Here is a 12,889-nt window from a genome sequence, read left to right on the forward strand (position 1 = left end):
AGAGCCCCCCAGGGGACCCCTGGCTACAGGTACACACACCACTAGTAGCCCATCATGCAGCATCCCCCACAGGGGTGGGGGGGAATAGGGACAGGGAGAGAGGAGATGGACCCCCTAATCGACCTCCCAGGGAATCGCCAGCTGCTCAATCCCACTGAGGCAGGGAGAGCTGTACTTACCATCCGGACGAGCTGGGGACATCCCATCACAGACCCACTCTCCAAGCAGTACGGGGTGGCTGCTGGCAACGGCACACTGTGACAAGGACATCGGTAGTCCGGTCATGTGTGTACCCAGGAGCGTTGCACTCACCGGCCGCCCCTGAAGCCTGAGGGGCATGCCGTGGCCGATCCAACACGTAGCTAGGGTCTGCACATGCTTGATGGCCAGGCTGAAGAGACTACAAGGATCTACATTATCCAGCTTGTCACCCAGCCGGCTGTTGATAGCAGATCACAGGATCTTAAAATCTTGGGCAAAAGGCAAACATTCAGCAAAAAATCCCAGGGAGCCTAGGTCTATCTCCTTCACTAGGCAGAAAAAAACTGAGCTGCAGGAAGCAGGCTGAGGGGTTTTTACCAGAGGGACCGCCGCCTGGGCGGAACTGTAAAGTTCTGTTTTTTCAGATATATTACATGTTCTGCCTAGTCCTCTCCTGAAGGTGGTGTAATAACCCTATGGTCAAGATTAATGGAGCTGTGTCAGGCAGTGAACAAAAGAGAAATAGGATTTTTACAACAGCTTACCTGCAAAATCCTTTTCTAGGAGTACATCATGGGACACAGAGGTCCCTCCCTTCTTTCTGGTTACACATGTATTGCTTTGCTACAAAACTGAGGTTCTCCCAATAAGGGGAGGAGTTATATGGGGAATTGAACTTCCTGTTTAGGGTGTGCCAGTGTCCACCACCTGAAGGTACCATATAACCCATATAGTTATTACTTTGGCGCTGTGTCCCGTGATGTACTCCAAGAAAAGGATTTTACAGGTAAGCTGTTATAAAAATCCTATTTTTAGACAGGAAATAAACAGAATTCATCTGTAAGTACAGTAGATTGTTGTACCATGTTAGCCATGGATAGTAGTAGAAGGGAAATTCAAAATGTAAGTGATACATTTCATGTGGCTAACTGAAAATATTTTGAGGTGCAAACAATTTTCTTGCATCCTTAGATGCAATGTAGGCCAACTATGCTGGCCATCAGACTGGATTTTGGTTGATTTCCAAAGATGTAGATACAAATATATTTTTACATATAGAAATACTTGCACTTTGCAACAGTGCTTTCAAATCATTAGTTCAGCACAAATACTATATTATTTTACACATATATAATATGTATATTATTATTATTATTATTATTATACAGGATTTATACAGGACAACATTAGGACAGACAGTACAATTACAATTCAATATAGGGGGAATCAGAGAGCTATGCTCGTTAGAGCTTACAATCTAGGAGGGAGGGTCAAGTTATACAAAAGGGTAATAGCTGTGGGGGATGAGCTAATGGAAAAAGTAGCGTATTTGTTAGATGGAGGCAGGATAGGCTACTCTGAAGAGGATCGCCTAAAAGTGGATAAATGTGGAGACAGTCTGACAGATTGGGGTAGCGGATGATTAGGTTGGTATTTTAAGACTAGGCTAGTGATGTTGCTGGGGGCAGAGTTGTGGGTGCCTTTGTAACTTGTTAGTATTTTGAATTTAATTTGTTGGGCAAGTGGCAGCCAATGGAGGGATTGGCAGAGAAGGGTAGCAGACACTGTGCGATTTGTAAGGTGGATGAGTCTGGCAGCAGCATTCATGATGGACTGAAGTGGGGATAGTCTATTTAAAGGTAAGTCAATGAGGAGTGAGTTGCAGTAGTCAAGAGGAGAGATAACCAGGGGGGATGAATCGGGAGATTGTGGTTTCATTGGTTAGAAAGGGACGTAAGTTTAGAGATGCTGCGGAGGTTGAGGCGACAAGCTTTGAAAAGTGATTGGATGTGGGGCCGGGTCGAAAGGAGAGTTTAGAGTCCAGGATAACACCTAGCACGCTGACATGTGGGGATGGTTGTGTCATTACTCATATATATATATATATATATATATATATATATATATATATATATATATATATATATATATATATATATATATATATAGTCATTTTTTAGTAATTCTATGAACAAAACAGTAGAAAATGTAATGAAATGGCTCTACTTTATCCTTCTTCAGCATATCCATCTGTGTCCGTGTCATTGTGTGGGCATTGAGCTGCCCCATCTCCTGGTCCAGCTTGCGCACTGTTCTGTCCAGTTCAGACCTCTGATTCTGAAGCTGTTCAACCTCTGATCTCAGAGCATCTACGTTGCATTTCCGTTCAACGCCCTCCAGTTCCCGCTCCTGTGAGACAAAACCCGCATATGATCCACTTATTCTCCAACAGAGGTTAACACCCAATATTCAAAAGTACATTTTCTACATAATATGTAGTATCATGTGGTAGTAGAAAAAAATGGAACTTAAACAAGCTTCTCAGTGCTACAAAAACAAAATAAAACAATTTCTAGATCTAACAATATATTTGCTGCATACCAATTTCAGAAGAGGGCAAGAAAGGCATCTTTCTCTTTTTTGGAACATCTTTTATAGCCACACTAGGTTTTGTGACTAAGTTGCTCTACCTTCCTTCTTTTCCTTCTCTCTTTTAAAGTGGAACTAAAGCTTATGTTTACAAAAATGTAAGCGGACAGGCTTTTTGCAATGCCTCTTCTGCAATAAAATAAACCTACCTTCCTGTTTGCAGTCTTCTTTAGAGCCGGTTAACACTGCGGGCGATGCGAGGCGACACGACTCGCCGCGCTCTCGCAAGTCGCCCCTGTTCTGTACAATGGAACCGTTCTGAGAGGAGCGACTCGAGTCGCTCCGACTCAGAAAAAAGGTTCCTGTACTACTTCTGGGCGACCTGGGGGCGACTTGCATTGACTTCTATACAGAAGTCATCTGCAAGTTGCCGCCGAGGTCGCGGCAGGTCGCGGCGAGGCAAGTCGGTGTCGCCTCGCATCGCCTGCAGTGTGAACCGGCCCTTAGGGTACACCAAGTTGTGCATGTGCAGCTCAGTTTACATTCCAGCACAGTGCCTATGTGCTGGGACGAATGAACCCCTGCGCATGCACAGACATTATCCCACAAAAGCCAATCAAGATGGTCAAAGACCAGCACCCAGAAGATGCTGACGAGGGACCTTGTGGGCATTGCTGGACTGTTGAAGCAGAGCATGTACTGTGGGATTCCACTTTAATGCTGCATTCACCCATCAGCGGAAAAAAAAAGAATACCCAAACAGCATCTGCATCTGATTGGATGCAGCCACTGTTTGGTTCATCAGGAATTACTTTAAAAAAATGCAAGATTCTCTATAATTTAGTATTTTCATAATCATGCTAACCGAGTTCTACCTTACAGATAGAGTGCGGTACAAATAAATTTGCCATAAACTGCCATATGACACATTCATGCATTTGCAGCAACCTGATGTATTGAATGTCCAATCACAAGACTTGCTACTGTCAGGCTCCATTCACACTGCAACAGAGAGCTGTCTAAGCACTGTACTGCTCTAGCAGCTCTCCGTTGCTGGTTGCAGTAGGCGGAAGTGTGAGGCGTGATCCAATGCATCACACGGCTCCCTGTTTTGTTTTTGTTTTATACAAACCTTATTTAAAGTGTACAAAACATACGCTTCATTCATGACAATGTACAGCATGGCAATATACAGCAGTGCGATGCACTTGTACAGTGCCATGCGATTCGACGTGTGCACTGAGATAAAATGCAGCATGTCTGCATTTTATAGCAGCATGCAACAGCGCAATCCTAGGCTGAGTTGCAGTGTGAATTGGACACATCAGAAACAATTTTACAATGCAGTAAAACATCTGTCACCACACATAGTGTGAATTCAGCCTTACACATGAAGGGCATTAACCACTTGCCACCCAGGCCAATTCTGAAACTTCTCTCTTACATGTAAAATTCATCAGTTTTTTCTGCTATAAAATTACTCAGAACCCCCAAACATTATGAATGTTTTTTTTTTAGTAGAGACCCTAGGGAAGGAAATGGTGGTCTTTGCAACTTTTTATCTCGCAAAGTATTTGCCCAGCAATTTTTCCAATGTGCTTTTTTGGAAAAAAAAAACAGTTTCATGCATTAAAAAAAAAAAAAAAAAAAAAAAAAAAACAACACTAAAGTTAGCCTGATTTTTTTTTTGCATAATGTAAAAGATGATGTTACGCCGAGTAAACAGATACCCAACATGTCATGCTAAGGCAGACGGGGGGGGGGGACTAAATAGCCACTATGATTGTTTTTGCGGTGCAGAGAATCGCCTGCAATATAGCATGAACATTGCTACCCATGCCATACTGTAATTGGATGTTATTCAAATTACCTTTCCTTTTTAATCTGCAGGGCTGTATTTTTCTGTAACATTCAATGCAATATGGCTACCTGGAGGTGCTCTGTACACTGTTGGTGTACAGAATACCTTCAAAAATGTAATTTCCTAAACCAAAATAAAAGTCAGATTTTAGGCACCCTCTGTGATAGAAATTCAAAAATTGGTGACACACACCCCAAGGGGTAATCGCTTGTAAGACACTGCAGTTTTCCTCATTACACACAGAAAGTGCATCAGCTGATTAACAATTAACTAGATCGTCCGATTCAGAATGAGTATGAGATCATTAAATTAAGGACTCTTTCACACTGACGTGTCCGGAGCCCGCTCTGCTCAGTGGGGGGGATCAATCCATCGATCCCCACTGAGCAGGAAAATGACAAGTCTGTCTCTGCACACTGTGGAGGGATGGACCTGTCAGAGCGCTGCTCTCCTCTATGGGGGATCAGATGAAGACAGACCGTAGAGTCCGGCGTCACCTGATCCGATGACGGATAGAAAAATAGGTTTTTCCTCTGTCGCACTTTTTCAGATTGGAGCAGGTCTAATGTCGGCGGACATGTCACTGCAGACATCCATCCCTCCATAGACCTCTATGGAGTGTCCGTTCAGGTCCACCTAAAAAACTGACAGGCGGACCTGAACAGATTGTCAGTGTGAAAGGGACCTAAAGGATGAAGACTGCACTGCTTTCAGAGTTCGACCTTAAAAAGATACGAGTCCTCATTGTGACTGTAGCAGATGGCACAGCATAAATCACAGTAAAACAATGAGACTTCACCAACACTCCATTACAAACATACAGTGCCTTGAAAAAGTATTCACACCCCTTGACATTTTCCACATTTTGTCATGTTACAACTAAAATTGTAAATTATTTTTTTGTGATTTTATGTGATAGATCAACACAAATTGGCACATAAAATTTTGACGTGGAAGGAAAATGATAAATGTTTTTTTTAAATGTTTTACAAATAAATATCTGAAAAGTGTGGCATGCATTTGTATTTAGCCCACTTTACTCTGATTCCCCTAACTAAAATATAATGGAACCAATTGCCTTCAGAAGTCACCTAATTAGTAAATAGAGTCCACCTGTATGTAATTTAATATCTCAGTATAAATACAGCTGTTCTGTGAAGCCCTCAGAGGTTTGTTAAAGAACCTTAGTAAACAAACAGCATGAAGGCCAAGGAACACACCAGACAGGTCAGGGGTAAAGTTGTGGAGAAGTGTAAAGCAGGTTTAGGTTATAAAAAAAAAAAACAAGCTTCGAACATCTCATTGAGCGCTGTTTAATCCATCATTCGAAAATGGAAAGAGTATGGCACAACTGCAAACCTACCAATACATGGCCTTCTACCTAAACTGACAGGCAGGGCAAGGAGAGCATTAATCAGAGAAGCGGACAAGAGGCCCGTGGTAACTCTGGAGGAGCTGCAGAGATCCACAGATTAAGTTGGAGAATCAGTCCACAGGAAAACTATTAGTCGTGCACTCCACAAATCTTGCCTTTATGTGGCAAGAAGAAAGCCATTGTTGAAAGAAAGCCATAAGAAGCCCTGTTCTCAGTTTGTAAGAAGCCATGTGGGGGACACGGCAAACATGTAGAAGAAGGTGCTCTGGTCAGATGAGACGAAAATGTAATTTTTTGGTCTAAAAGCAAAACGCTATGTGTGGCGGAAAACTAACACTGCACATAACCCTGAACACACCATCCTCACTGTGAAACATAGTTGGGGCAGCACCATGCTGTGGAGATGCTTTATTCAGCAGGGACAGGGAAGATAGTCAGAGTTGATGGGAAGATGGATGGAAACAAATACAGGGCAATCTTAGAATAAAACCTGTTAAGAGTCTGCAAAAGACTGGGGCAGAGGTTCACCTTCCAACAGGACAAAGACCCTGAACATACAGCCAGAGCTGAAATGGAATGGTTTAGATCAAAGCATATTCGTGTGTTAGAATGGCTCAAAGTCCAGACCTAAATCCAATTGACAATCTGTGGCAACATTTGAAAATTGCTGTTCAGATGCTCTACATCCAATCTGATAGAGCTTGAGCTATTTTGCAAAGATGAATGAGCAAACATTTCACTCTCTAGGTGTGCAAAGCTGGCAGAGACACCCCCAAAAAGACTTGGAGCTATAATTGAAGCGAAAGGTGGTTCTACAAAAGCATTGGACCCAGGGGGGCTGAATACAAATGCACGCCACACTTTTAAGATATTTTTTGTGCAAAAGATTGTGTAATCATAACCATTTATAACTTTCTTTCCACTTCACAATTATGTGCCACTTTGTGTTGGTCTATCACATAAAATCCCAATAAAATACATTTATGTTTTTGGTTGCAACATGAAAATTTCAAAGGGTATGAATACTGTTTCAAGGCACTGTATACACATTACGGCAAAGGAACCCTAACACAGAACTCAAATGTTGGCTTATTTGACTAATGTGACATTGCCCTAATAAATAAGTGTCTATATTTACAATGGAGTCCTGGTGGCATCGGAGTATGAGATCAGTCTGGTGAAACAACAAGCTATTTCTTCAGGAATCTATTTTTTTATATCCCTGCAATCTACATTGATTACCCAGAGTTTTTTTTTTTCCTAAACAAAGTGGAGTTACTCTTTAGGCCACACAAATATACAGCTCACCGTTTTTAGAAGTTCTTCATCAAGTTCTTGCAGTCTGTCAGAGGAACCTTCCAGTTGCTGTAGCTCAGATTTGATGTTCCTGAGGTCTCCCTGTTTTTTGTTCTGCATAGAAGACTTTAACTCAATAGTGCGCTCCAGGCCGGTCTTCTTGTCTCTGATCTCATCTATTTGTCTCTGTTTAGCTGCTTCTTTGTCTGAAAACTCCTTCTGCAATTAGGAAAAAACTACTGAAAATACTGGCAGATATGAAAACATTTTACTGAAGATACACTTTGTATTTTCACACAAATGGCTTTTATACCTTTGCCTATGGCTATAAATAGTAAACCTTTGTGAGAATAAAAACACAAAGAAAAATGGTATGCAGGGGTCACCAAGTACAAGCTGAACACTTGTGTCTTTTTGCCAGTGACTGCTTGCACCACACAATAAATCAGTGGACAGCTAGTCTTGCACATCACAAGCTTTATATTTCCAGTTGCTTTCAATAGTCTCAAAGCATCCTATAATAAAGCATTAGATTGCATATTACATATAGCCTCATGTGTGACATGTCCCAGGACACTGCCGGCAGGGGGAGGGCTAAATGGACATCATATTGAGTAAAGGTCCACTTTAAGAACCTCCTAACCAAAGAATCTATTCTTGTAGCTTCTGATTTATGCAACTCTTAGTTGGAACATCATTTTTGTTAGTATAGTGTATAGCAGACCAAACTTTCAGCACCTGTCTGCTGTTCACTTTCATGAAACAGAACCAACTTCCCATTCATTCTCATCATGTGACTTAGTACCATGGTAACTTCCTGTCATGAGGCAGAACACATGGAAAGTCTGGTTCTCCAACTCAAACAGGCGGCGACTGTACATTTTTTACTGTTCGGTCAGCACTCAACCTTTTCACACGGCAGCAAGCTCCCACAAAAAATAAGAGCCCTGAGCCTCAGTAAGCTCACATAGCTGAGGCTGATGAAGTCTGCTTATCAGGTAAGATGTAGACCTATAAACAGAGGCTTTATCCCACCCAAGGTTCAAGCTCAAGAACAGAAACTTTTAGGCTTCTGGGAAGGAAATAAACAGCCATAAACTCTGGAAGCCCTCACCATGTGTGAGTGGAAAGCCTAGGTGACATATAGACACCATCCACAATCCTGCTAGCCAAAACCATACGATAGTATGATTTTCAACATATTGTACCTGTAAAATTATTTGCTTAAGGTACATTACAAGATACAGGTCTAATTTATTGCCAATGGGTTACAGCACCCTCAGGCTAAACACATGCATTGCACAAAGTGCAAAGGTGAATGCCAATGCAGGATCTAGTGCCCCACAGAGTGGGGACCGGGTATGGTTCCCAAGGTTTTTCTGAAGATGCATTGCTTCTATTGTTTTAGAACACAATAAAGAGTTGATTGAAGAATTCAAAGAGGAAATAATGAGCTAGTTAAACTAAGAAAGATTTCTCCATTTGGGAGAATTCACATAGTGGGACAGGGATAATATAGAGAGGGGGTGGCAGGAGCCTGTCCTCAAAAGCTTGCCAGTGTCCAGTCACCTGAAGGCCCTAGCCTATAATCCCATGCTAAGGGAATGGGCAACACAGCAAATAATAGTCAAAAAGCCCAGAGACCAAGAACAACAGGAAGTAACCCAAATATTACAAAGCTGCCTGTAGGACTTTTCAATCAAATCTGGTATCAGCCAGAGCAACTTTGGGCAAAACAGAGGTATAAGGCCTCAGCACCACCTTGTCTTTGTACAAGCAAGAATGTCTCCTTTAAACTGAAGTTCAGGTATAGACTATTTTGCCTAGTTACATTGATACAGCTTGGACCAATGCAAGTATGCATGTGTTTCATATGTGGCCAATACCTATGGAAGCTGAAAACCACTGTAGTAAACACAGTCCTGCCCTGCTGCTTTGTGAACACAGGAGGTCACTCAGCTGACAATGGTCTCCTTCAGAGAACACTTTGCATTATCTCAATGAATGTAAAATGTTCTCTGAGTGGATGAGGTGGAAATCTTGATGTTACTACCCTGACCTTTCTAATAAGCCACCACCTTATCCATTTAGAGAATGTTTTGCATTCATTAAGAAACTGCAAAGTGTTCTTTGATTGGCACTCGTGCAGAGCGAGCAATCTTCTGTGTTTGCCAAGCCACAGGGCACCAAACATAGGACTCAGGAGCCAGTAGCATTCATTGTATTAGAGATGCCTACTACAGTATTTTCCAGCTTCCCACAGGGATCCCACAGATATGGAACATGCAAGCTTACATTAGTCCAACCTGGACTATCCAAAATAGTCCACACCTAAACTTCAGCTCTAAAGAAAAAATCCTGTTCCAACACCCCACTGGCTGAGATATAGGCACCAAACATAATGGGTTCAAATGGAGGGTTCTGAGGAGTCGACATCACAAAACTGAGGTCCCACGGAGTAGACGGAGAACGTACAGGAGGGACGGCATGGGCACCCTACTGCACAAATTCTCTCACCAACAAATGAGAAACAGGTCTCTAGAAGAAGAAAACATCTAAAGCCGTGATCTGATGGTACTCAAGGCCGAAGACTGGTTCAAACAATGACTGTAGGAAGGATGGGTTATGCTCTACAGTGTATTACCTATGGTGAAACCCACTTGCTCTACACTAAAAGGAAATAAGCTTTCCACATGTGATGGTAGCCCTTTACGACAGGTAGATTTCCTAGCCTTTAAGAAACTATGGGATCAGAGAGACCCCTGTACCTTCATACTTGGGCTTGCGCCGTAGACAGCGGTGCCTGTCTTTCGGCAAATATCTCCTAAACCGTGTAGGTTTAGGAGATATTTCTTGGACCTACAGGTAAGCCTTAATATAGGCTTACCTGTAGGTCAAAGTGTGTTGTAAGGGTTTAAAACCACTTTAACAACAAGCCCAAGTATGAAGGCACAGGGGTCTCTCTGATCCCATAGTTTCTTAAAGGCTAGGAAATCTACCAAATGACAGCGGCGGAGCAGCAAGACCCCACCAAGAAGATGGATGCGCCGGACTACAGGGGACAGCGGTGACATCGCTGGCTCCTGTGTCAGGTAAGTGACACATAATGGACTACTATGCGATGCATAGTAGTCCATTATTGCTTTGCCTTTGCAGGGAATGAAAGAGGAAGTAAACTCATCAGGGTTTACTTCCTCTTTAAAGCAGGATGGAAAAGCAGGTCTGTGCAGTGTTTGCCGGTATCCCTACAAAGTCCAAATACCATGCTCTCCTGGGCAACTATGGTGCAATGAGAATTGCAGAAATGCCTTCCACCTCAATCCTGCATAGCAAGTGAAGGAGGAGATCAAGAGGAGAAAAGGAATATCAGATTAACCTGAACCCACCAGAACATCCATTGCAAGTGATCCCTGGTCCTGGCCACAAACTTGTCCAGTTTGTTGTTGAACCTAGAGGCTAGACGGTCCATGTCCAGCATACCTCACCTGCAACAAAGGGCTTGGAACACCTTTGGGTGATCCCTGGGATTCAGACACTGGGACTTCCCAGCTTTCCACACCTGGAAAGTGCACCATCAACAGCATCAGAAAATGAAGTTTTGCCCAGGATAGAATCAGTCTCCTTTACTTGAGCAGTGCGACTTCTGGCAACTCCTTGATGACTGACGTACACCAGCATGGCATTGTCTGACTACAACCATCCCCTGAGCGGAGAGGAACTCCAAGACTCCACTCCAGTACACAGGCTGGCATCAGTCATCAGCGCAGAGTAGTGACTTCCCCAAATCCAACGGTAGACTCGGGATCTAGAACTCAGGGGCTAGCCTGTTCTTGCTGGTCAAGCATATGAGCAAATATAGGAACTTAAAGTTTGTCCCAAGCTGCTAGAATGTTGGGCGGCAGTAGTCTGGAGTGAAACTGGAGGTGACACTTGGAGGTTTCGAAACCCATGCAAAGCTCTGCAGGTATACACATCAGCTGGACATTGGCCGACAACACTTGTGCGGATTGCTTCATTAAAAAGTAGGTCATCACAATACCTCATAATGGGGATCTCTTGCAACCACATCTAGCCCAGAACCAAGGTGCTGTGAAGAAGCCAAACTGAAGTGCCACAAGCTAGTAATCACACTTACCCACTGCAAACAGCAGGTATTGATGGGAGGACAGAAAGATAGGAATGTGCAAATAGGCACCTTTGATATCAACCAATGCCAGGAAATACCCTGACTGAAAAGAAACAGATAGACAAAGACAGGGTTAATATTATACAAAATGTTTAAACTTGCTGAGAATCTTCAGGTCTAGGATAGGACATACATCCCCATTTGCCTCAGAGACAGTAAAAAGGTTTCAATACACCTCAGTGGCAGCTCGTCCATTAGGGGCGCCCAGGCACTGCCCCCTCTCTCCACGCCAACCCCCCTCTATGAATAATGGATAGATTCATGCATTGTATTAATCTATCCATGGCCACCGCTGCCACCCCCTATTTAGGCATCGTGTCCCTTTTCAGACACCAAGCGCCTGAAGGCAGGGGTGTATTTTTGAAGCAGCCGATTAGAGCCATAGGCTCCGATAGGCTTCAAAATATGTGGGCTAATGGCACAGAGCATTGCGCCATGAGCCCACCCAGGTGTTACATCAGCAAATTAATATTCGCTGTTGTAACACTGATCCTCAATCCGGCCAATCAGAATCAGGTCTGAGACCCATTTTCTAAATGGGCAAAAAGAGAAGACTCCCGATTGGCCACCGAAAAGGAGGAAACGGAAGCCAGAGCCTCATCCATGTAGAGCAGGGAAAGGGAGAGCCGCGCCACTGCCAAGTGCCCAGGAGAAATGCTGCTGATGGGATAAGTGCACCAGACCCGCATACCAACTGACATACCGACCGACTGGGGGGGGTTGGGTTGTTACGGTTTGCTAACCGACCCCCCCCCCCCCCCCCCAAAAAAAAATTACCACCGACCGCCACTGATACATCCCCTGGAACTTTTCTTGCTATGGGACAGAAGCAACGGCCCCCTGCAGCCGCTCTAATATAATAAAACGTTTTGCTTTTCTGAGAAGCACAGAAGAGATATGTGAGCACATGAAGTGAGAAGGGGGAAAACTGCAAAACTCCAGCTTGTATCCCTTTGATTTTGAACCCAAGTTTCTGCAATGTCTTGTAGGGGTCACTGGAAAGAGGTCATGTCACGTGGCTTCTCTGTGTTTTCTGGGGCCATCTCCAATTTCTCAACATCGTTTTATTCTTATACTGTGGAACCTAAACATATGTGGTGAGACCAGTTTTCTTTCCCATTTCTTGATCATCTGCTGTCTATGACCTTATAATTTTGATATGGCATTATGGTATGAGGCTTGTCCTTGTTGACAGCCACCATTTTCAATTAATATACATTCATGTTATATCTATGTATATATGTCTTTCAAAAGGTTGTTTTCTTATTTATGTTTTGTTATTGCAGTATACAAAAGAGCTTTACCATCAATCTCCTGAAGAAACTCTAAAGAGTGAAACACGCCGAGAATGGTAGAGCTTTATATGTTTATATCCTATTAATGTATATCCTGCTGTATGGATGTACCATTGTTGCCTTTTTGTTTTTACTAATGGGTAAATTAGAGTTTTACATATGTTGATCTTTCACATTTTGATCCTTGTATTATGATACCGTGAAAGTCCCGAGGTTTGTTACCTCTCAGTCCCCTTTTCTTTGCTCTACTTTATTTGCGATGTGGTATCTTTAGTTTGATTTCTTCATATTGTACTCTTTGATAC

The 12,889-nt window shown here is 43.0% G+C and overlaps 1 protein-coding gene across 1 annotated transcript in view; it reads right to left on the bottom strand.

The window, feature by feature from the left end:
* RAD50 (RAD50 double strand break repair protein) overlaps window positions 1–12,889 on the bottom strand; it is a 471,242-nt gene that overhangs the window by 310,952 nt on the left and 147,401 nt on the right. Inside the window, exons 10-11 of the mRNA XM_077473261.1 lie at window positions 7,116–7,322; window positions 2,209–2,391 (exon numbers count right to left, since the gene is read on the bottom strand). Of these exons, the coding sequence (XP_077329387.1) occupies window positions 2,209–2,391; window positions 7,116–7,322 (390 nt within the window). The remainder of the gene's footprint in view (window positions 1–2,208; window positions 2,392–7,115; window positions 7,323–12,889) is intronic.

The sequence above is a fragment of the Lithobates pipiens genome, unplaced genomic scaffold (assembly GCF_037356315.1).
Source record: "Lithobates pipiens isolate NorthernLeopardFrog02 unplaced genomic scaffold, aLitPip1_a1.2 Scaffold_8, whole genome shotgun sequence".
Classification (NCBI taxonomy): Eukaryota; Metazoa; Chordata; class Amphibia; order Anura; family Ranidae; genus Lithobates; species Lithobates pipiens.